Here is a 24380-nt window from a genome sequence, read left to right as displayed (position 1 = left end):
AACATAAGTTATCAATTAATACCTGATTATAAATTTTAGAATCCATTAAACACATGACTCACTTAAGAAAAAGTTTAGTAAATGACAGGAAACACTTTATATGAGATATGATGTCTATGAGCGTCTGTCCTTCAAGAATTCCAAGAAAACAATTAGGCAAAATTTAGTTAAAAATATAGGAAAGATGAAACAGCAATTTAACAAGAACACTTTAAAACCAGGAGGAAAAAAAAAAAGGTAGACGTTGGCAAATTGCTAGTACACCAAATATGCATGTTTTTGATCCTTGTGTGTAATCATTACTTGGCCAGAAGAGCCATGCACATGTCTCCCCACAGAAAATGTTCTCCTTATTACTAGAACATGAAGTTGCATATGTGGCTTAATCCTGCTTACTGCAGGGGCTGGTCCTATTACACCTCAAATTAGTGGCCACAATGAACCAGCCTCTTCCAAGAAGTAGGCCCTTGATTACTGCATAGCTTTGTCTCCCTAACGATTACCGACTTCCAACCACTTGATATGAGCACGAGGCATGGATTTGCTGCCTCTCTTTGCCACTCTCTGTGTCCTCTTTGGTTTTGTCTGTAGCTCAGAAGTGGGCCTGATGCTCCAGCAAAGGTCTGAATGATGCAGAGTCAAGTACACTCATTACCTCTTTATTTCGGGTTATTCAAGGTCTATTGATGCAGCCCAGGATGTTATATGAAATCTACAAAATAAGTCTTGTATTTTACCTTCAAAATGAAATGGCAGCCACAAATTCTACATTATCTGTGATTACTGTGAATGAGGTTAGCACATTATTATTTGGTTGTGAATATCATCGTTGGCTTTTGAAGGCTTTGAGTATTCATGTGTAACAGCCTTCTGGGGATGACACAGCCAGAGGTACCTTCAGAATTTGGTCTCCTCTACCTTTCTCTAGGTCTAAAATAACATAAAAGAAACAAGCAAAAAATGCTCTTTTCTTCCCCTCCCCCACACATTCTTTGTTCTAGTTCCACAGTGTAAAATCAGACTGAGAATAATGGTAGGAAGAGAATAGTCTTTAATCACAGCATCTAACCTCCTGATACTTTGTAGACATTTCAAAGTGGTTATGGTCTCATGAGAATTATTGCTTTCTGCACAGCAGAAAAGGATGTTGTGCAAAACTAACAAAGCATGCTAAGATTCACGTGTCAAACAATGTTTTTCTAAGCTTATGGCTATTACACAAGGTACTATAAAATATTTGTAAATTATATAAATATGCCTAGGACAAAAATGATGTCATGGGGGCACGGGTTTTCCTTTGAGTGGACCTGAGTCTTACTATCAACTCATCTGTTCATTTCTTTCAGTTCTGTGATCGATTAAATATATTATAGACATTGATATTTACATAAACATGCATTGTGACAGAATATTGAAAACCTTACACATTTCTCACAAAACAATAAATGAATCAAGTAACCCACACTAGCCAAACTTCCATGTGAGCTAACACAGCAGTGCAGGCAGTACTTTGAGTTAAAAACAATGACTAACCCTTATTTTAGGATACTCCTTTTTAGTTGGCTTAGATTATAATATAATTAACAGCTATAAATTTTTTAGGTCAGAATCAGGATTAAAAAATAGGGTAAAATATCTAGGATAAAAAATCAAGCAGTTTAGCAAACTAATAAGTCAATCTAGATTTTGAATAAGTTCTTAAAGGAAAAAGAAATGTTATATATTATCATGTGTGTGTGTGTGTGTGTGTATGTGTATGTGTGTGTGTGTGATTTTAGCTGTTTACAAGAGAAATTATCCTGCTTATTTTACAAATTAATTCAAGCAGATGTCCAAGAAAGACTCTCCCTAAAACATGTAATAAATACTACATATAAAACAAGTTCTGGGCCCCTTTAAAATATTTTTTTGTTTGAAAAATTTTAAGGTAATGAAAGAAATAAAGGAGCGTCTTCAGTATAACAGGCATAAAGTCCTCCATGTGCCATGTTTGTTGATGTAGAGTGTATCTGTGAAGAGCACCAGGGGACCTCAGTTCAGGAACAGGACAGAAGGCTGATGTACTGTCTGCTTCCTGAAGATGGTACTCAGCGATTTTACAGCATGTAACAGTGATAAATTGGCATGAAGAATCAGGGACAGAAAAGCTAGTCTCTTGGGAATGAAACCTTAAAAAAAACCCTCTGGGATCTAAGAACACAGAAGATGTAGGGAAAGCAGATGCAACACCATTTAGGCTAGGGAGACCCTCATAGTGAAGTTGAGTGGAAAGAGGTCCTGGGGAGAGATTATATCTCTCCAAGTCCCCATAGCCCTTAAAATGTTTTAGATGTCTTATTGTTTTTAAAGCTATGAGTTTTCTAAATGTTAAGTTACTTTATGGAGAGGGACTCATCTGCCACTCAGGCTCCTTGCTTTGCTACTGTTGTTTGTAGTTCTTTGAAGTTTCCATTTTTGTTTGTTTTGTTTTACCACCAAATTATTGTTTGTATGAAAACAGATAGAGCAGCGTCCGGCATCCCTGCAAAGATTTATTTGACCTGCCTCATAAATGTGAAGGATTATGTTTGTCAACAACAACCCATCCCCTAATTATTCTTTCATTATAATTGTCACACTTAGTGCATCAGTTGAATATATGGTTGGAGCATTTGAGAACATTTCATCTGACTTCTGGCATTCTTACGTGTCACATGGATAGAAGCAGATAGATCTCTGTGAATCAGAGGTCAGCTTGGTCTACACAATGAGTTCCAGGCAAGTAAGGATTATATAGTAAGACTCACTCTTTCTCTTTCTCTCTGTCTCTCTGTCTCTCTGTCTCTCTATCTCTCTGTCTGTCTGTCTCTCTCTCTCCCTCTCTCTCTCTCTCCCCCTCATATATATTACATATATATATAATCAGACTGGTTTTTGAATTTCACTCAGGTGACTAAAACTGAGATTGTTTTCTTACACAGTACCATGTAAAAAAGGGGAAAAGTCAATTGTTCACTGGCTTCATGGTTATCTGTACAAGTCTTGCATGAGATTGGGCCCGGTGATGGCTTATCATAGACCAACGAGGGGCCCAGAAGGCTCCACAAACAAAGAAACTATTGGCATTTGATGGTGTTGAGAAAGGATGACATCTTCTTCAATGATGTGGTCACAGAAAAGTTGCTTTATCAAAATACATGTGCCACCTCCTCTTTCAATTCACTCCTTTATTTTGAACTTCCATGGTCCTTGTTATTAGGGTGTAAAGACAAGGGGTTTGTTTTGGTTTCTTGCACAAATTCATGCAAATGTTTCTGGCATAGGACATCGTTGCCTTCCCCATTGACACTTCTTGTCAATGTTCGTTGTCTCTAATCTTGGGGAACCATGCCTCTAGAGCCTGAAGATGATTAAAGAGATTGTGAATTTCAAGATATGGTCTTGCCAAGAAATTTGTGAGTATAAGATGGCTATTGATATTCTTTTAGAAGAGTAGTAGATTCATGGGGGCTGGAGAGATAGCTCAGTGGTTGTCATTGACTACTCTTCCAACAATCCTAAATTCAAATCCCAGCAACCATATGGTGGATCACAACCATCCGTAATGAGATCTGATGCCCCCTGGTGCGTCTGAAGACAGTTATAGTGTACTTTCATATAATAAATAAAAAATCTTAAAAAAAAGAAAAAAAGAAGAGTAGATTCACATTTTTATGTGTGAAAGGAATTCAAATTTTCGATTATCAACTTAGCTAATAGATACATTTGTTGGTTTAAAAGAAACAAATATGGCATACTTTCTGTATTTTAAAGTCTCACTTCAGAATATGTTTTTCTTAAAAAGTCTCAATATTTCAATATACCAAATATGAACATTTTTCTTCAGCTAACACTTAATGACATTTTAAAAAAAACTGAACAGGTAAGACAATCAAAATTAGAAACTAAGAAAAGTATAGTTATGATGACAAAACTCCAATGTATTGGTTACATTAGAATCAAAGAATGTAGCAGAAGAGGGGGAAGAGAGAGGCAAGAGCAGAAGTTAGGGATATACACAGAAAACCAATGTCTTCCAGACAGGATATAGCCATGGCACTCATGACTCTGGTGCTGCTGGGATTATCTGCACAAGACCTGTACAAGATTAAATCTATCAACATTTCATCATGAATGAAGGAGGGACCCATGAGGTGGCTTTACTCTCCTCAAGGAAATTTGATGCTTTGAATGAGAATGGCCTCTACAGAATTCTGTGTTTGAATATTTGGTCCCCAGTTGGTAAAACTGTTTGGGAAGGATTAGTAGGTGTGGCCTTACTGGAGAAGGTGTATCACCAAGAATGGGCTTTGAAGTTTTAAAAACCCATGCCATTCCTGGTTAACTCTCTCTCTCTCTCTCTCTCTCTCTCTCTCTCTCTCTCTCTCTCTCTCTCTCTCTCTCTCTCTCTCTCTCTCTCTCTCTCTCTCTCTCTCTCTCTCTCTCTCTCTCTCTCTCTTCCTCTTTCTCTCTCTCTCTCTGCCTCTTGCTTGTAGGTCAGTACATAAGTTCTCAACTACTATGCTAGCACCATACCCACCTAGCTGCTGGGCTCTTCACTATGATGATCATGGACCCTCTGAACCTGTAAGCTTCCAATAAAAACATTTTATTCTCTAAGTTGCCTTGGTTATGGTATCTTATTCTAGCAATAGGAAAGTAACTAAGACACATAGTATTGGTCCTTAATGGCACTTAGGTGAATGGCTATCTTTTTGTGGTATAGCTACAGAGAATTAGCACTTACATCTATGCAAGGGTAAATGCCTCTTATTAAGTTCAGTGGGTAACACAAAGAGAAACAACAGCAGAGCCACTAGTGGGGAGTGTGAGTGCCAGTGGATGAGGGAGTAGATGAGGACAGGGTGGAGGGGAATGACTAAAATGCATTATATAAATGTATGAGGCTGTCAAACAGTACAAATGAAATAGGCAAAAGCTTGGAAAATCTAGCAGACTCCCTGACCTTGTCTGCTTCTTGAGAAGACTTCTCTCAGGCTTCTGTCTACCATGCCTCATTTTATCATGACAGTACAATAGGGAAGTAGAGTTTCCTGTCACGCTTTCTATGTGGGAAAAAATAAAGAACCAAATGGAAGTGAGTTATGCTGATACCAGAGGATGTGTATTTTATAAGTAGAAGCACAAGAACACACTCCTAGTTTTCTACTTCCACAGCCAGCACATTGCTACCTCTCACTATTTCATAGTGCTTGCAGCATACAGCATATCTAACTCTGATAAAAGGATGAGGGGTATATTAGACACGGATGTTTTGTTTATCCTTGATGAATGTGTCCCTTAGAAAACCTCGCTAGGCATCTGATACTCTAACACTGAAAGGGACAGACTTTCTGTGTTGATGGAAATTTAGAAAACTGAGCTATCCGAGGTCAAAGGAAACAAAATGCAGTAGGTCCTGGGAAGTTATGCTGACAGTTCTGCAGCTATGACCATCTCCCCTCAGAGGTCACATATTCATGGTGTTCTAGTTGAAGTACATGTAGTGCTGCACCTAAGGCCTTACTTACATGTAAATCAGCCTGGCCCTGCCAGGAATGAAGGAAGACCAGGAGTCAGGGAATCAATGCTCTGGTTTTCCGATCTAACATGTGGGACAAATTTGAAGCAAGATTTAAAAAAAAAAAAAGTTCAGTTTATTTATTGATTTTTCCCCTTTCCAGGTCTCCCTTTCTGAAACCCCCTATCCTTTCCCTCTCCTCCTGCCTCTGTGAGGGTGCTCCCCTATCTACCCACCCACTGCCATCTTCCCACACTGGCATTCCCCTACACTGGGGCATCAAACACCCTTAGTCCCAAGGGCCTTTCTTCCAACTGATGCCCAACAAGGCCATCCTCTGCAACATATGTGGCCAGCACCATGAGTCACTCCATGTGTATTCTTTGGTTGGTGGTCCAGTCCCCAGGAGCCCTGGGGGGACTGGCCTGTTGACACTGTTTGTCCCTCCATGGGTCTGCAAAGCCCCTCAGCTCCTTCAGTTCCCTGAAGCAAGATTTTATTCAAGGGCTTCTTAGCAACATTGACTCTGGCTGTTTATTTCAGTTATCTGACCGTAGTCATACTCCATACTAACTTTCTTTTCTTTCCTGCCTAGCTGTAAAACTTTCCAGCTGTTGTTCCCCCAAAATACCAATCAAGTAAGCCATCCACACTCAACTCCTTAGCTCATTCTATGCTTCAGAGGGACGCCATTTTGACATCCACCTACCATAGATCCAAGAACTATGACTGAGAACATGTGTTCCATCAGTTCAAGTAGTCAAGGAGTAATGATTCCTCAGCCCCCATTTTGCAGAAAGGGTACCTAAGGACCTACGTAAACTTTCCAGGTTGGAATCAGGTTATCTGGAACCATGATGATACTATCTACTGCAATGCAGCCTGCCTTTCTATGCAAAGAACAACATTCCATAGAAAGCAAGCTGTGCTATAAGAAATCCCAAGTGTTTGAAGAGAACAGAAGGAAGACTTGACTCGACTTAGAATTCAGAGTAAACCAATAAAGCGTAATGGGGTATAATGTGTTAGCATGAATTTGCTAGGACAGAAGATTGGTGCACAGAAATATATTCTAACACAAAGTTCATTGAGCAGTAGGAGAGTGACTTCAGATAACATAGAATCCCACCCCAGGAGCCAGCTATGCAAGGAGAGGAGGTATCAGGTCACAGAGTTAGTCACCAGTTGGACTTTAGCTTCTTCAGTCCTTCTTTAATATAATGGTCATGTAAATTTCCTCATCAAAATGTCATGTCAATTTTATCTAGATTACCTTGGGCTTTGTTTAAAAGAGAGCTTCAGTTATTTACTAACATATGTTTGCATTAGTAGCAGGAAAGGCTGGAGAAGATATGGATCAAACAGGTTCACTTACTCACTGCAGGTGGGGATGCAGACAGATAAAGGTAATTGTATAAGTATATTATAATCTCAAAAATTTAAATTACAAAGCTCAAATGTAGGTACATGTGTTGAAAAAGATGAAGGAATTAAGATTATAAAATTGATAAATAGACATTATTCTATGAGATTAGAAAGTTAGAGGTCAGATGTGACAGGGTCCAGTGCCATATTATATACAATGAAGAGCTAATATATTTTCTTGACTAAATTAAACACAAAAAAGATTTTCTTGATTTTTTGTCGGACAGTGCAGACATGTATGTGAAGAGCTGTAGCATTTGTTATGATGAAGATGACCTGAAATACAGTATCAGTGTTATGAATGCAGGCACAGATATAACTGAACTGTAAGGCTAATCTTAAGCCTTTAGTCTCAGCAGAAAGATGAAACATACATACATATGTAGATATATACATAAATAGAAAAGAACAGTCCCTGAGTGATTAGGAATGAAGTGGAGTTAGTTTTGAAGAAACGTTCTCGGAGGACTCTCAGGTTAAGCATCATTCAGAAGAAGAGCTGAATATGAAAACTCAGACAAATTCTCTCCAGTGTTAGAAGTTAAGATGTTAGAGAATTGTTTAAGCTCAAGGCCCTATTTTTTTTTTTAATATAGAAAAATTTTGCCTATCCAAACACACAACCTTTCTCATGGAAGTTGAAATTAATCATGACAGCCATAAATTCTAGGGACATGGTTCTGGAATTACTTTTGATCTAAAACAGTCTTTGTAACATGTATACATGTGTGTGTATATATATGTGTGTGTGTGTGTGTGTGTGTATGCATATATATATATATATACATATACATATATATATATATATATATAATACATCAATTCTATACTGGATATATTTGTCTATTATTGTGGATGTCAGCACTTACAAGCATAACTTTGTTGTCTTACTGATGAAAAAGGCTGTTGTTTAAGTTAGATTATGTGAAGCATGAATTAAGCAGAATATTTACAACAGAGGCTAGGAACTGTCTACAGGGAAAGCTAAATACAAAGAAAAGCATGAGAACTTCATGTTAATAAGAAGGCTCAGAATATAAAAGCACTTGCAACTTGAGTTTTATTCTTTGAACCCAAATAGGAGAAAGAGCTAGTCAAATTGTAGAGGAACTATCATCCAGCAACATGGCTGCTCCAGCAAGGAATCACATCCAAAGACCTTCTATGTTTATTTGATCTAGCTAGACTTCAGACATGCCCTGGATTACATTATGATCTGGCTGGAATACAGATATGTCCTTTATTTCCAAAGAATTTACCCCCAAACAATAAAAATAAGGTTAGTTTCTACAAGGAAGCAAGCATGTTTGAAAGTATTGTCTAATTCAAGGGCAGACAAAGATTTGACAGAACGAGTCAAATGTAGGATATGCAACTCTCACTAGAACAGACATGCAGGGGCAAAGGTGGGGTTACTGGGACAGTTTTACAGAGACACAGGTTGCAGGTGAAGACAGAGTGAGCCAGAGAATGAGACAGAGCCAAAAGATTAGAACATATTGTTGAAGCTAATATGAGGTCAGGCAGAACAATTAAGTCAGAAGCCAAGAGAAGCAGGGTTTAATCAGTCAGCTTGGCAATGGGTTTGGTCAAGAACAGCTGGGTTGAAACAGCCAGCCAGAATTCAGAAAGATAGGGAAAGAATGAACTTATTCAGCAGTAAGCCTCTAAAAGGACAATTACATCTGGCAAATAAAAATTACTTTTATATCAAATCGTTCAAGATGTTCTCTGACCTCCACATGTGAATGATGGTATGCATATATTCCTACATAATACACAAATATGTGCAATTTTTAAAAAGAAAATAATCAGAACTCAATCCCAAATAGTTTTCTGGTCAATGTATCACTTCTCTGTTTACCTTGAATGCAAAAACAGTCACAACTTAAGAAGAGAGAAATTAGTACATGCATCTAAGGTATGGGGCCAATGATTCTCTTCAGTTTCTTAATAATCAACCTCTTCACTTTCAGATTTATAAAATAAAAATGTGGAAACTCCAAAAAGAGAAAAACATGAAGTTCCCTTATATGTGATCAGGACCACTCAGTAAATTACAGTAAGTTCTGGAACTATGGCTGAAATATCACACAACAGCCCCAAAAAGAGTAATGGTGATTCCTGGTATTCAATAATATTAAGGAATATCTGTAAATGGAACATAACATGCATATCATTTGCAATTGCCTAGTGTAAGACTCTGGGTTCCAACCCCATAAGGAGGGAAAGAAGGAAAGAATGAAGGAAGAGGGAAGAAAGAAAGGAAGGACAACTAAAGGGGGAACTATAAAATCTATCAGAAATTATGATCATGGGCTATAGAATCATAAAACCATTAAACAATATCTATTTGTTATTTCTCTAAAGTATCATAGAAACAAAAAGGAGAATTTACATTAATAAATACTTAAACTAGATTAGACCAGCTGAAGTCAGTCAAAGTATGCTTTCCAGGAGTGATACTTTCAGATAAACTTCATGGACTTTTTAAGAGTCTTTGTAAAATCAGGTGATATATATGGAATCTTGACATTTGAACAAAACCCGCAGAAAATTTCCTATTAAAAATGAGTAGAGCTGAAGCTTTTTATTTCACTTTTTAAAATCTCTTCCCACTATGTATTTTATTGTTTGAAGACAAAAGTCAAAGCAGGCATCTTACAGATTCTGTTTGTCACACATGAGTTATTTCCAGGCAGCACGAGGGATCTCACTTTTACAAAATCAGGTCTCAAACCTGGGACTGCACTTTAATGAATATATTCATAAGACATTTTCTACCAATACCAGACAGACAGCAGCAGCAACAGAGACTTTGCATGCTTTGGAACTCCCCAAACCATTATTTGATAGGAAAATATCATAAAAGCAACTTAATGATAAAACAATTCACAATTTAGTAATTAGGAACTGCAACATGTTCATCAGACCTCTGTGCCATCCCTTGATATCATACTGTGTGAGTCAGTAAGTTTAAAAGCAGACAAAAACCTTTTAATGACTTGATATCTCCTTTCAGCATCTGTGTCCTATTTTCAATTTGCTTGACACCCTTGAACATGTTTCATGGCCTGACTAAGCACCCTGTTTGCCTAACTAAGCCACATTCCCTGCTGAGATGTGATTTTTTTTTCTTTGAATTACATATCTCATAGGAAACAGAAATAACCAGACCAAATTCCCCAAGGATCTCAAGACTATCATCAGTGTAATTCATACATTATCTACATTTATCCTCCTGAGCCTCCCTCCTCTCTTAGAGACAGTGTGCTCCTCACTAGATATCCAGATCTCTATAAGGATTCTTACTTTGTGAATGACACTGCATTAGCAACTGAATTTTCCTCTCTTGTACCCTCCCTGTCCTGTCCTCCACTCCCCCCACCACCAATACTGTCCATTTAAAACTGTCAAAGAAGTCATTTTCTCTAAGTTATCTAGTTGTAAGATTTGTTTGATTGATTAATTGACTGACTGATTGATTGAAAATAAATCTTTCCTTGAGACATTCCCTCAAACCACTCTCCAAATTGTTTGCAGCAACTGGCAATTCTTAAACCATTAAGGATTTTTTGTTGTTGTTGTCTTCTGTTCCTGCACTTCTTTAGGGTACTTGGGCTAAGGCAATAAGCTGACTCTTCCTTTGTACTTCATGATGCCTTGTGTATCTTCTGAGTTACCTGCCTTGTACTATACTATAATTATATATTTCTATAGTTGTCTTACAAACTTACGGCTATCTCCAAGACAAGACTCTTAAGGTATTTGGGAATACTTTATGCTTAGAAGAATCAGTGTGTTGCACTGTGCCAATATAATTCACTATGAATGATCTTACCCAGCATCAGATCTCACTTCAGATAGTGTTAATTCTCTTTGCCTATGGACATAATAAAATTTAAAATCCCATAGTTAGTTGATCACTTTGAAGAGCAGCAATGTTGGCAGCAAATGCCAAAACTTATATGATCGGCAAAACATGGTCAGAAATATTTCATTTGACAGTTACCAAGTAGAGCTTATAATACAGGTCTGTGGCTAGTTTGGACATGGCCAAAGAGCACCCCTGAAAATATGGTAAATGGAGGAGACCTTCCATGTTCTGCTGATTGCTTGTGTGCTTAGTATAGAGTTCATTTCACTTTCCACTGGTGTGCTGTCTATTTAGCACTTCCGGCAGTTGTATTTCTCCTTCGTCAGTCTAAAGTGTGGCAACTAACCTAATACATCTGCCTAGAAAGCCACCTTCTACTAATCCACAAAGAACCCTATGGGTGCGAATGGTTCAGGAACACAATTCATGGCAAATTTCTTGTAAACATTATCCATTCTGAGAAAACAGAGAAAGTTGCTGATATAGAGGAAGTACAGGTCATAGTGCCAACGTTAACAAATGCTTTTTCAAGGAAAGGCCATTCACATTCTCAGGTGTCTGGCATACTTATGCAACCTGCTAATGATTTTTTCCTGGTATTTTGTTAATCTGTTTTCTAGAAGGCCCATGGACACATTGTAGAGGTACGTTTTACAAAATCTATATGGTTGGTTAAAGGGAGATTGGGCTTTGAAATCGGGCCAGACCTAGTGTAGTTTAGCTTCATTATGTCAGCAGAATGTCACCTTGAGAAAGTGTGACATTTGAGAAAGTCCCTTAGCCTCTGAGCATTCCATTCTGTAAAGAGTGAGTCAAGACAGTGAAAACGGAAGGCCACTGTTGGCTAGTGAGATGGTTCAATGGATCAAGTGTTTGCTGTCCACACGTAAGGATCAGAGTTCAAAATTCCCAGTACCCATGTAAAAGCCAGGCATGATGGGATATATCTGTAACCTTGGTACTGGTCGGGAGCTGGGAAGACAGACAATTCACTCATCAGCCAGCCTAGATGAAACAGCAAGTTCTAGGTTCAGAGAGAGGCCATATCTCAAAACATAAAGTAGAGAGATGTTGAAAAGATCAGAGACAGTCTCCACATGTTCAACACTTGAGCATTTACCCCCACCCCCAACACAAATATACCATACATGCAAATTTAAAATAAAAATCACTATTGCTACTAAATGATTTTGCTCAATGAAACCACAGGGGATGGACATGAGAGCTCAGACAGTGTTGTTGTCCTCTGATACATACTTGGGAGTTGTCATACCTTATGCAGCCTGTATGTATAATCCAGGTTATCCATCCTTCAAACCTAATATATACATACACACATACATACATACATACATACCCCCTCACATACACACAGAGAGTGAGAGATAGAGAAACAGAGAGAGAGAGACAGAAATAGAGACAAAAAACAGAAAGATACACATATATCAGTGTATATGTGCATTACAAATTTTTATAACACACTATCCCTAAACCTGTTGTCTTCCCCATTATATAGGGTGATAATTCTCAAACCACAGGAAACACAATCTAATAGCCCATCAAGTGATTATCAGACCCTAGTTAACTTATGGTTTAGAGGCATTTTTTGAACTATGGCCTAAAAGTTTGGAATGAAATTAGACACCTTGAAATTTTGTGTGGTGTCATTAAAGAAGGAAAGAGAGTAGGGGTTAAAACATAAAACAGGAAATTTATATCTATGGCAAATGAGAAAGCAGGTGTTACTTTCCTGTTAGTTACTCTTTTATTTTAGCATTCTGAACTACATTCCTTTTACCCCCAGAGTTGAAGACATTGTCTCTTAGCTGAAAACATCAGCATTAAAGTAGAAATTCAATAGTCAAAGATAAAAGAAAAGGGTGGACAGTGAAGCAGGTGACAGGCATAAGATAGCCCACATCCTTAGGGAATGATTTTGTTTTCCTTTTTGTTTCTTTTTTTTTTTTTTACTTTGTTCTCCTTCTTTTTTTCCCACAGCTAGTAGTTGAAAATGCATAATTTTAGCACCCCAAGAGAGACTAAAAAAACTAAAGTTTAATTTGTGTACACTGTGGGCATACACTAGGATTTCCAGTTGCAAATTTCCTTCTCAATCATAATACTTGTAATCAAATGTTATTTTTACCTATAAGTTCAAAAGTATCATTTAGAATTCAAGAATCATATTGCTAGAGACAATAAAAGACATTAAAATAGTAAGGCAAAGGGCAAATAAGGTATATTTTAATAAGATCAGAACGTCATTTAATTAAAAACAACCTTAATCTAAGCTTGACCTTCTGCCTTATAGTGGCCCAAATTTACAACCGTGCTTGAATGATGGATGAACAAGAAGAACTTCCATAATTGTCAGCCTTAAGTTTATTGCCCAGTGTTGACAAACAGACTTTTTGGTCCTACCAGGATCTAGACCCAAGCTTTGAGTCTGGTCTTCTGAGAAGAGCTGCTACAAAGAGGAAGAGAAACTATCGTAAGAAGGTCAGCTGAAGAGAAAGTATTGTAAGATCAGCAGACATGCAACTGCCATAGAAAGTGCTCAGATAGTGATTAAATCTTGATTCCCAAACTGAGCAGAATACCGTTGTTCTATACACGATGTAATACAGCCTGTGCATGCATCGCTCCCATTTACTGTTCAACACAGGACCTCTGTCTGTACACTTTACTTCTATGTTTTGTTTCTGTAGTTTCAACTTAAAAGTTCAGACAAAAAGTGGCCGGAGAGAAATGTTTTCCCTTCATTAAACAGCAAGCCACTTGTCTTTCTCCAAATGCTCATTCATTGGATTAATTGTTTAAAATACTGCATAATTTTGAGCATATGTAAATTATACTATTACATGCTCATTTATACTTTGCTCCATTCTATGAAGAAAAATGTAGCAATCAAAGCAAAAGGAAATGAGCTAGCTCAGGATTCGAATGTTTGGACTGTAGAGTTATAACCCGACTCTGTCCGCTAGATTGCAGTCTTTGGGAGCTGACACTTGACCGCATATTGTCCAACAAAAGAAGTGCAGGAGCCTCAAAGGAAAAACAGGCTCAATATTGATTTAAAGGGTTATAATCACCCCGTTTCACCTCTTAATAGAGATGAGCTGTCAATATCACCACAGTAGTTTATTATAAAGCACTTAAACATCTGGTCCTTAGAAAATGAAATAAGTAAATAATTAATCATCATCCACAATTACTAGTACAAAACCTTCTTCAGCAAAGTTGGTTGACTCCTCTGAGTCCCAGTTCTCCAAGTCAGCTGAGCCCATTAAAAAAGGAAGACAAAGCAATTCAAACCCATGCCCTCCTAAGCTTTGAAACTACCCGTCTTCATTGTATTCATTCAACACAACTTTATGCATCTTGCACAGATTTATAACATTTTACAACATTTTTTACGAATCATATTATGCAAAGTATGTGATATGTGTGTGTGTGTGTGTGTATGTGTGTGTGTGTGTGTGTGTATGTGTAAAGACTACAAGCTCATGTTAGTATTGTATCCTTCTTGATAGAACCTCTCATGTAATTCAACATCACAGTATCATGAGGCTTCTCAGGAGTCCTCTTAATTGCTGCTGGATGGAATTTAAATTCCTAGAAAGCAACCTGCATTTTCCTTCGTCGACCATGGAAGACCCATTTCTGAATTGCCAGGCTACCACTGTATTCTCATAACTTGACAGGAGAAAACAGGGAGGTATATAGTGCTTGTTTATTCCATCAGGAGAACCCTTATCTTTGTTTGGCTAGGCAGTAAAAAGGCTAAAATGTGTAATGGAAAGACGCCTTTGCAATAAAATCCTCCAGCAAATATTTCTAATGTAGCTTCAAACAAGAAAGACACATTCCTCACACCACTCTACCAACACCCAAGGGGTAGTGTTCTATTAAGCCAACAACTCGAACCACTTATTAACTTTAACTTGTAACCAAGAAACGGTGAGTTCGTCATAGGTCTGCACAATAATCAACATGCCAGACTAAGGATAGGATGATGAGAATTTCAATTTGGATAGTGACCCCGAGAAACTTCGGAAGACTTCTCTAGACCTGCTCCCTATCAGTTTCTTCCTGGCCTCTCATAAAACAAAGAGAAAGAGGTAGACCATGTCTCCCTCTCTCTACCCTGCCTATCCAAAGGGCTGAGTGCTGTCCTAGACCAGAGCTAGGGTTTCTGAAATTAAAGCCCATGTCTCCTTTAAAATGCTTATGGCTCACAACTATTGGTCTGTTGCCATCTTCTGATCTGTCCTTCCACAAAGAAACAACGGAGCATGTGAAGATAAAGAAAGACAGTGTAGTGTCTTTCTAAACCTTTTTTTTTTTAACAAGAAGATCGAAGAGCCTGGAAACCGATCCAAGAGGGACTCTTGGACAAAGAGAAGGAAGGATTCCTGTCAAACACTAAGACTTGTTTACTGCAGTGTTGGAAAGTACAGTTATCTCTAAGGAAAGTAACAACAACTGGGGAAGTTGAGAAGCAAGAGCAACACTAAATGGGTCACCTGGAAAAAACCACCACCTTCCTCCTTTGAGTTAAATGTCTCAATAACGAAGCCTTTTAAGGAGCCCAGGGGAAAATAGTCATACAGAGCACGGTATCCACACTGGCTCAGTTTGTTCACAACAATAACAAATTGACACAGCATGAGGTGAAATGGATGAAGGGTTACCTAGCTCCAGGCACAAAAGAAACCATTCAGAACTCTCAACTTCTCTATACCTCTTTTGAACACATTTTTCACAGAACGACAGAAGCATGAATAAGCAAATTTGCATTTTTCTCCCCAAACTACAGAGTCGAACAGCTCGTTTCTTTTCAGTCAGAAGTAGAGGTGAGGTTAATGAAGATCCAAGGTGATCACACTGCTATGTGTTCAGAGACACCCTAGCTATTGCAACACAAACAAATAGACTCAAGCAATAGGACTTGGCTAAAACAGAAGCTGTTGTTTTATGCCACAGTACTCTTTCTGAAAATAAGAATGTTAATCCTTTAAATAAAGCCAAGGTTAAGAGGTATGGCCATAACCACAGAGCTATAACAATAGAAGACAAATGGACAGATGCCTACTATGTAGCAAGGACTACTTCCAGGATCTTTTAATCTCAGGATTAAGGGTTCCTGATGTGTATTTTCTGTAAGAACAACTAGATCCTTATGCTGACGTCTGACCCTCACCAACAAGGGAAGCGTGGTACTGGCACCCAAGCCTTCCTGAGTCGGGAACTCTGGTTATGCAGTTGGAAGTGGGCCCCTGAGGCCTACAGACATGCTATCCTGACTCTCTCATAGACATCACAGCTTGGGGACAGAGGCTGTGGTCATCAGAGAAGGGAGATACGCCACAGCCCTGATTCTGGATGACTCTAGAGTTGTAACAAAACAGGCACCTTTCAAGGGTAACAGAGGGGTCCCCCCACCCCACATTCACTGCAAGTGATTTTTAGCTGGAAAACAGAACCTCTGCCACAACCTAGGAGTGATTTTGCTGGTGTCTTAGACAATGAGACTTTGGTTGGTCACAAAAGCAGCTATGAACCCCTCAGAAATCTGTGTTTATGTATCTATTCCTTATCCTGAAGCCGGTCAAAATGTTTACCTAGGAAATATATTTTGAAAATCAGGCCCAATAGAGGCACCACCACACACGCAGGATGGGAGACAAAAGGCCTTGTAATGTGCTTTTATCATAAATCACAAAGTTTCTGCTGTAAGAAATTGAATCCACGCCCCCTTGTAGGTACAGTAAAAACAAGCAACTTTCAGAATAAACACCTTTGTCCTTGTAAGGGCCTCAGCAATTAGCTCTTACATACTCAGTCACAGATGCCAATAAGAAATGGAATGCGATGGCACAGGTCTGGAGACCTCGATACTCTGAATCATTGAACTGAACCTTAATACCTGACCACACATTCAAGAACTAAGCAAGTTCTGTAAAGTTAGTGCACTCCATGATTCATGTGTGAGAATTCTATCAAAATTCTATTGGTTTAGCCCAGAAGGACTCTCCTTGAATAGATAAAGCATTCTTAAATGTGAGCAAGTCAGATATTATGATTTGTTTTAATTGAGTCAGCATTCAAAGTTTCCCTTAACCTTCTATGGAAATGCAGGCCAATTGATATTTGATATCAAAAATCCATGTATGCCCTTTCCTAGAGCATTTTCAAATACTACTACTAATGATAATAATAATAATAAGACAAGACAAAACAGATTTCCACTCCTACCATTTCTGTTCCTTACTAGGTAGGTTGTCATTTTCTTTATTTTTGTTTATGAAACATTAGCTATTGAGAACATCCTCATGCTTTCTTATTTGGGATGCTTTGTATCAACAAGAAAATTTTAATTGCATAATCGTTACTTTCTCAAATGGTCTTCTTGGTTTTTCTACTGAGCACTCTAGACATACCTTCCTCTGCTTGCTGTCATTGGATTTTAGAATTCTGAGTTTTCCGACTGAAAGGTATTGATTACTTACCATATCCAGGAATGCCTTCTGAAAGGGAAGGTATTCACATGCATCATGTTCGCAGCTCTTCCGTCATTAATATTTTCCTCGTCTCCTATGTTGCATGTAGTGATTTTCACAGATGAATCCCAACACTCTGGTTTGAGCATCGATCATGGATAATTATTGCAACAAGTAATGAATTTCAACCCCCCAGAAAATCACCTCCCCTAAAAAAACACAAACAGCAAAAACAAAAGCCCTTCCAGGATTTGGAGAAAGAAACATCACAGAGTACTGCAGGTGTGAGTCCATCCATGTAGCTCCTACCAGTGAACACACCAACAGAACCAGTCCAATCTCTACTCCTAAATGATCGCGAGTATTGTCCTGGTGAGATCCAAGTGTCTTGAGTATGAATTAATGCATCCTCACAGAAAGGACTATGGAATGTGAACAAAAAGGAGTCAAAAGACAGTTTCTTGTTATCCTTGTTAAAGAAGTGTTAGGAGGGAAATGGAAAACTTCAGGTCGCTGTGCCATGCTGTCCTTTAGGGGTGAATACTGCTTTTTCTTCTTTCTTAGGAACATATTCTTGTGTGGTCACTTTAACGCAGTGCTACTGTCTGAGTCTGAGACGTGTCCGACCTGGGCAGAAGGACTAGAAACCATGTATAGCGCAAGGCAACTTCTTCTCCCGATCTCAGAATTGCTGGTTTCGAATGCTCAAGTAGGAAGGCAATGAGTAATTTCTGCTTTGCAGGACAGGATTGGTGCTGGCTCCCATCATGACTTCAGAAGGCGCTGTGGTGATGAAATTCATCTGCCGCCTAACCCCACAATAAGGCTGTCTGCTCTCTTTAAGTAAAATGACTAAGCTATCGATTCTCTCACTGCAGAATCCCCTCTAATTTGTTGTCATCAAAACCGTGTGTGAGCTTTTAATATTTTGCCTTGGAAAGAAAATTAATTTCACAGCTGCAAGGCAGACGTTGTAAAAGAATTTCTTACTCGGCTGGCTTTCTTTTCTCTCTGTTCTCTTTACCCCCAGTTCAGTTCCCAAATAGATGTCATTTACTCTGGTGTTCTGACATCCGCAAGATTCTCATGCCCAAGCTATACAGACCTTGCATGCTTTTAAAACACAGTGGCAACAGGCTCCAGCTGGAGTCCCCCCACACCGAATTTCCGGCAGAACCTTTGGAATCCTCGCAGCCGCCTTGTCTGCCCTGGGCTGTGCCGCCCCAGCTCTGAGCAGGACACTTGCAGGCGCCCTGGTACTGTACATTAACTCTGCAGCAGCCCGCTTGCTCAGCTGCAGACTGCTGCCTGACAGGGGATGTGCTGGCGTCAAGGGGGCCCTCTAGGTGGGTTCCCAGACACTGCAGAGCCGCGCACTCCTTGCTAGCCTCCAAGGAAGAGTGAGCTAAAGGGGTTAAAAGGAAGAGCTTGCCCTGAACGAGCAGATTTCTTTCAGTAAGTAATTACCAGGCAGTTGGGGGGAAAAGGGCTAAAGAAACCTGTAAATAACCTCACAGGGAAATGACACACTGAACAAATAGATATTACTAGGGGGGAAGGTTTTTCTGTTTGTTTGTTTAATTTTCCACCTATTCAACGAAAAGAAAGGGAACAAAAGAAGCCCAGAGAGAATGTGCAAATGATAGATATGTTTGGTTTTGTTTGTTTGGTTGGGTTTTTTATTTTTGTTTGTTTGTTTGTTTTAACAAAAATATGAGGGTGTAGAAGCCTTGCTTACTAGATGATTTGTAACCAGTTAAGTACAGATTTCCACACTATGATTTTGGACAGGAAATCCTGGGGAAGCTAGTTCTGCAGAAGTCACTTAGACTTCTGCTCCGTTTGCGCATGTCATAAAGCTGCTTGTTTGATTAGGGGGTGTGTAGCTGGGAGGAGAGCTCCCTTTTCATTTCCTGGATCCTGCCCCTTTGTTGTAGAAATTCTGTTCAATAATCCCCGAAAGCACCCCATCGCTGTTGATGCCATTTTGGAGCAAGAATAAAATAGTAAACTCTTGGAATAGTAGATTGGCTCTTGAATGGTGCTTGTCTGAAATCAGAGAATGGGCTTCTCCGTGGTAATGTGCGTAACGTTAATGTATCTCTTTTAACTTGGGTGTTTAAGAAGGCCATTATGCAATTGCTTCATATTAAAAGGCATACTGGCAACACTTAACATCCTATTTATCTTCTCTTAGGGTTTCCCCCAGTGAACTCTTGTCCTTGCAGAAAAACATTACTGGGAAGAAGAGGATTCATTTCTCATAGATTCTAAAGCAAATGTTAAAAAAAAAAGAAAAAGTAGAATTTGAGAACTGCTAAGGTTTAATGAATTGATGGTCCCAGGTCATGAATTCATTCCTGGGAGGAAGAAGCGCTAGGGGATTCCTTTAAAGCCATTTGAATTTTGCATGCAGAAAGATGGCACCAAATAGCACAAAGAGACTTGAGGAAAGTTACTGGGACTTCCTGTGATCCAGGCAATGTCCTTGAAGCACCTTTGTCTAGAAGGGACTAGATCTCTCTCCTAAGGTCATTTGTGATCCTGCCCAGAACCCTCTCAGCTTCAATTGTTCCTAGCAGACTCTCAATGCTTGCAATCAGGTATCACACAGTAATTCAGACTGGTTTGTTACAGTACATACTTAAATATCATTATTTCAGATCTAGGTGTACTAGTAATGTCCCTGGCCGTCTTCTAAGAGCTTCACAGGATAATCCCACTTAATCCATTCAGTGGTGCTGTCAGGCAGAGATGGTTCCTGACCCTGTGCTGAAGAGGAGGAGTGGAAGCTCGAAGAAGTTAAATATTGCTGGAAGACAAACACATTTGCAGTAAGAAGTCTGACCACATGGCTAAGTTTTTTGCCTGTATCATTCTATTCACCCCAAATAAATTTTACCCCCTTGAGAATGAACTCTAAGGACCAGTACTTGTCCATCATCACACTTTCAGGGAGAGGAAGCTCTGGGGTCCATTTGTCCTTTTTCTTTTATGGTAGGGGTGATGTGACAGGCCTTAACTATTTCAAAACCAGCAGATACTTTTTATGCCATGTAAGCAAGCAGGTCTCCTTAGAATGCAGCATTTGCAAAAAAAAAAAAAAAAAACAAAAACAAAAATGATGACTATCATTTCCACTCTAATAAACATTTTCACTTGACATTTTTCTCTCTTTTTAGTACATTCAATTTCTGTTCTATTCATAGGCCAAAGTGGTATGTATATGCAACCTGACTACAATAATAACAACAACAACAAATAACTATGAATTTTTCCCAGGCATTACGGTTCCCCATCTGATATTGGCTAGCTATGTTTCTACTTGTGGACAATGACATAAGCAGACACTTTATAGATTGAGGACATAAAATGACTCAGTTATTAGGTCATTAAATGAGATTTTCAAATTAAAATATACTTTTAAAAGAAATGTCAATTGATTTTTTTCCCCCAAAGTGCTGGGAACTGACATTGAGACCTCACAGATGATAGTCATGGCTTCTGTCACTGAGTTAAATACCTTCCATTCAGCTTAATATTTTTAAGGTGAACTTTTCTTTTTCTTTTACTATGTAACTGTATCAAGTAAGATAAAACGAGCTAGATATTAACAACTGGGAAACTATAATAAGCACTTAAAATTCTTGAAGCATAACAAAGAAAAATATAATTTATCTTCCTAGTTCTGGGAGCTAAGATTACAAATTAATGAATAACCTTAAGTTGAGTAGTTTTGTAGACTTAAGGCAAATATAAAAGAAACAGTTTTGTTTTGACTATAGAAACAGTTTTTTTTTAAATTCTGTACTAGAATCTGAGTTTTAAGAGCTATGACCAGTATTACAAAATAATACTTCGTGAGATAGTAATTAATGAATGTGTGATTTTCAGAAAACAACAGGCAGAGTAGTGAGGTAGCTTAGAAACACATTCTAAAATTGAATAACATTGAGGACTTTTCTGTTTTGTCATATTTAAAGACAATGGTCACTTTACAGAACTTCTAACTCTGGGCAAACCGTTACAGGCTCTATTTTTTATCCCAGCCTCACAGTTTTGATGAGGATCACTAATCACTAGCCACTGACTATTATACCTTGGTGTGGTCCCTGTAGCTATGTTGTAGCCTCAGATCAAGCAACGCCAAGACTAATTATGCTTTATGGTCTTTAAATTTTTCAGTCCTGCAGAAAGCATAGTATTACCTGATCATTCAAGCCTAGACTAGTGTTATATATGTTCAAATGAGAGATTCGAGGAAAAATATGGTTAATTTACTATTCAGGTATGAGCTCAAACATAGAGCAAATCAAAATGCTTTAGTTAACGTTTTCATTAAAAAGGTACTTAGGGTCATGGGTGTGACACATTTGTCTCTGCAAATAGGAGGTTCACAGTACCAACACAGAAAGTTGGCCATGTAGCCATGTTTTTGTGGCAGAACAGAGAGAAGGGGACTTCCAAGTTTGCCAGCACATAGTGAGGAGCTGTCTCAAGGGATGGAGCAGGACGCCAGATGCCTGCCCTTGACCTCTATCTCCAAGGGTATGTGCATGTGGATACATCAACACAAACATCACACAGACATTTATACATATCGCCTAAACTTTACACAGACCCGAAGCAAGAAGAATGGGGGGCCCTACCCAGTTTCCCCATGTCCTTTCTAATAAAATCCTTTTGTGAGAAGGGGGCCGACTCTTGAGAAAGTCTTAGAAACTTGAAATTTGGTAGAGCTGCCTGTAACCACCTGTGAGCCAGAGTAGAGAGAGGGGTCTCAGGTTCCTCTTTTTTTTTTTTCTTTTTCTTTTTTTTTTTTTTTTGGCTCCTTCCTTTCAAAGTTTGGCTCTACAAAAGAGGAACAGAGAGCAAACAGCTTCATCAAGACCTCCCATTCTTTCTTTATGTTTGAAGATTCAGTCCTCTTCACATCCCTTCAGTGTTCAGTGTTACAGGTGATGAAAAGGCTAAGTCACAGCATCTGGCTACTGGAACCACAGCATAGTGCAGCCCCACACTGGCCTCTGAACCTGGGTGTTTCCTAAGTCCTTACTTATTTTTGTGCTTCTCAGTAATGGGAGGTGACAGGAATCAGCTTTACCCACTGAATTTCCTGTTCTTTCTGTTTGTTTCTGTTCTTTCTGTTTCTGACCCTAAGTAGCTTTTTAGTGAAAATATTAACTAAAGCATTTTTATGATTTCATTTATATAATTTTCATGAGCTTACTAAATCTCTTAGAGATGTCATTTATTATATATAAATGTATATATGCACACTTATATATATCCATATCTAAACACATGTGTATGTACACACATTATACGTATATTAGTATGAGTGGGGCATAAAAATATGTGTGTATGTATATATATTATATATATAATATATATGTATGTGTACAAACATAGCTTGTTGTATTTTATTTACAGAAACAAATTATAAGCTACTTTATAATACAAAAAGTGTTTATTGTTATTTATATATATTTTAATGCATTTTGTTTTAATATAAATACAGATTTTCCAGTAAGGTACAATTTACTTGTTTCAATGTTTTGGTGTGTTTAGGACACCCAAAACCTTTATTGGCTCTCACTAAATGTTAACTAATGACCACATCACTAATGATGATATTCTGCTTCTGACAACTTTGAGCAAAGGCTCAACGTTGCTGTTCAGCACATTCATAACTGAAACAGGAGAAGCTCTTCATGAAGCCAGGGTTTAGACTGCTAAGCATCAGGGAACTGTGTTCCAGCACGTTGCTGCTATATTCAATTTCTGCATATTCTTGTAACTGAAAAACAGTAGCAACTGAAATTCAAAAGAAATTCACTAAAAACCTATCTTGATTGCCTAAAAACTAACATGTGCTTTGGTAACCTGTTCATGATTTAATTTATTAAAAAATAAGTCATTTGGGACCATAGAGTTCAAGCTTAAACTTTCTCTCTTAAGCAATGAGAAGATGTATTCACAAAAGAAAGGGTCTATTATCAAAAGCAGTGTACTTCATGCCTAGAGCATCTAGAACATTAGCTAAATTCCATTAGAAGTACTTGTAGCAGTAGAAGAGGTAGAATAAAAATTGTCAGGATACAGGAAGGGCACTTAATATTTAGTATTAAATGTAAAATATGGAAATATCCATAGAATATTTGAAAATAAAAATCAGAATTTTCATTTTTAATTTACATTTATCTTATTCAATAAATTTATTTCAAAATTTAAAATTTATTGTTATCATTTAGTTTACATTATCTTAATTTCAGATTCTTCCCATTCACATTTTGTGTACCTTTCACCAACTCACTAAATTCTTTGAAATACAATTTAGTTAGTTATACTTGTGTGTCTATGTTCATGTGTGTGTATAGGTACAGTGTGTATATATGTATAATATATGTGTATATATAGTTTATTATAGTATTTTACTATAAATGCTGAGAATTATAAACTAAGTATAATATGAAGAGCGTTCTTTAAATGTGATTCATGTGTATTTTAATGTGCTTATTTTAATATAAATATAGATCTTTCAGGAAAGCTACAGTTTACTTGTATCCAAATGGAAAGATAAAAAGCAACAACAAACCTCAAACGAATTACTATAAGGAATCTTCTTCTGATGTGAAATTATATTTCATTTTAATCTTAAAACTTTAGAGGATTTGCATACTCTTTCACAAACCAATATGCTAGAAATATTCCAAGACAATGATTCAGAAATTCAAACCATAAAAGTATCTGTCATGCAATAAAGACCAGCATCAAATTATACTTGTGCCATAGGATTTCTAAACAAATTACTTTAAAAAAATCTGAAAGAATACTATATTAAAAAAGAAACACTCCAGTATTTTAGAACAGCATCTCCGGTATGAACTTACAAATTTGCATGTGTGCTAACATATATGTTCCTGTCAGTGCAGACAAGAACAAGATGAAGAAGATAGACTAGATTATTTTTTATTTATTTATTTATTTATTTTTATTTTCTTTATTTACATGTAAATTTCTCCATTCCCAGTTT

At 37.9% G+C, this 24380-nt stretch overlaps 1 protein-coding gene and 1 long non-coding RNA gene across 8 annotated transcripts in view; one reads left to right on the top strand and one right to left on the bottom strand.

Moving 5' to 3' along the window:
- Pde4d (phosphodiesterase 4D) overlaps window positions 1–24380 on the bottom strand; it is a 1511116-nt gene that overhangs the window by 496416 nt on the left and 990320 nt on the right. Inside the window, exon 1 of one of the 7 annotated variants that reach the window (XM_031359973.1) lies at window positions 17354–18657. The exons of 5 other annotated variants lie outside the window; for them this stretch is intronic. In XM_031359973.1, the coding sequence (XP_031215833.1) occupies window positions 17354–17493 (140 nt within the window). In that variant the 5' untranslated portion in view covers window positions 17494–18657. Of the gene's footprint in view, window positions 1–17353; window positions 18658–24380 lie in introns of those variants that run through there. One more of the 7 variants, XM_031359975.1, reaches the window with a different exon arrangement.
- LOC116083187 overlaps window positions 18652–24380 on the top strand; it is a 23355-nt gene continuing 17626 nt past the window's right edge. Inside the window, exon 1 of the long non-coding RNA XR_004115632.1 lies at window positions 18652–18799. This is a non-coding gene — a long non-coding RNA (uncharacterized LOC116083187). The remainder of the gene's footprint in view (window positions 18800–24380) is intronic.

The sequence above is a fragment of the Mastomys coucha genome, unplaced genomic scaffold, assembly GCF_008632895.1.
Source record: "Mastomys coucha isolate ucsf_1 unplaced genomic scaffold, UCSF_Mcou_1 pScaffold8, whole genome shotgun sequence".
Taxonomy (NCBI): domain Eukaryota; kingdom Metazoa; phylum Chordata; class Mammalia; order Rodentia; family Muridae; genus Mastomys; species Mastomys coucha.
The sequence above is the reverse complement of the archived record's forward strand: the minus strand, read 5'-3'. Positions and strand labels throughout refer to the sequence as shown.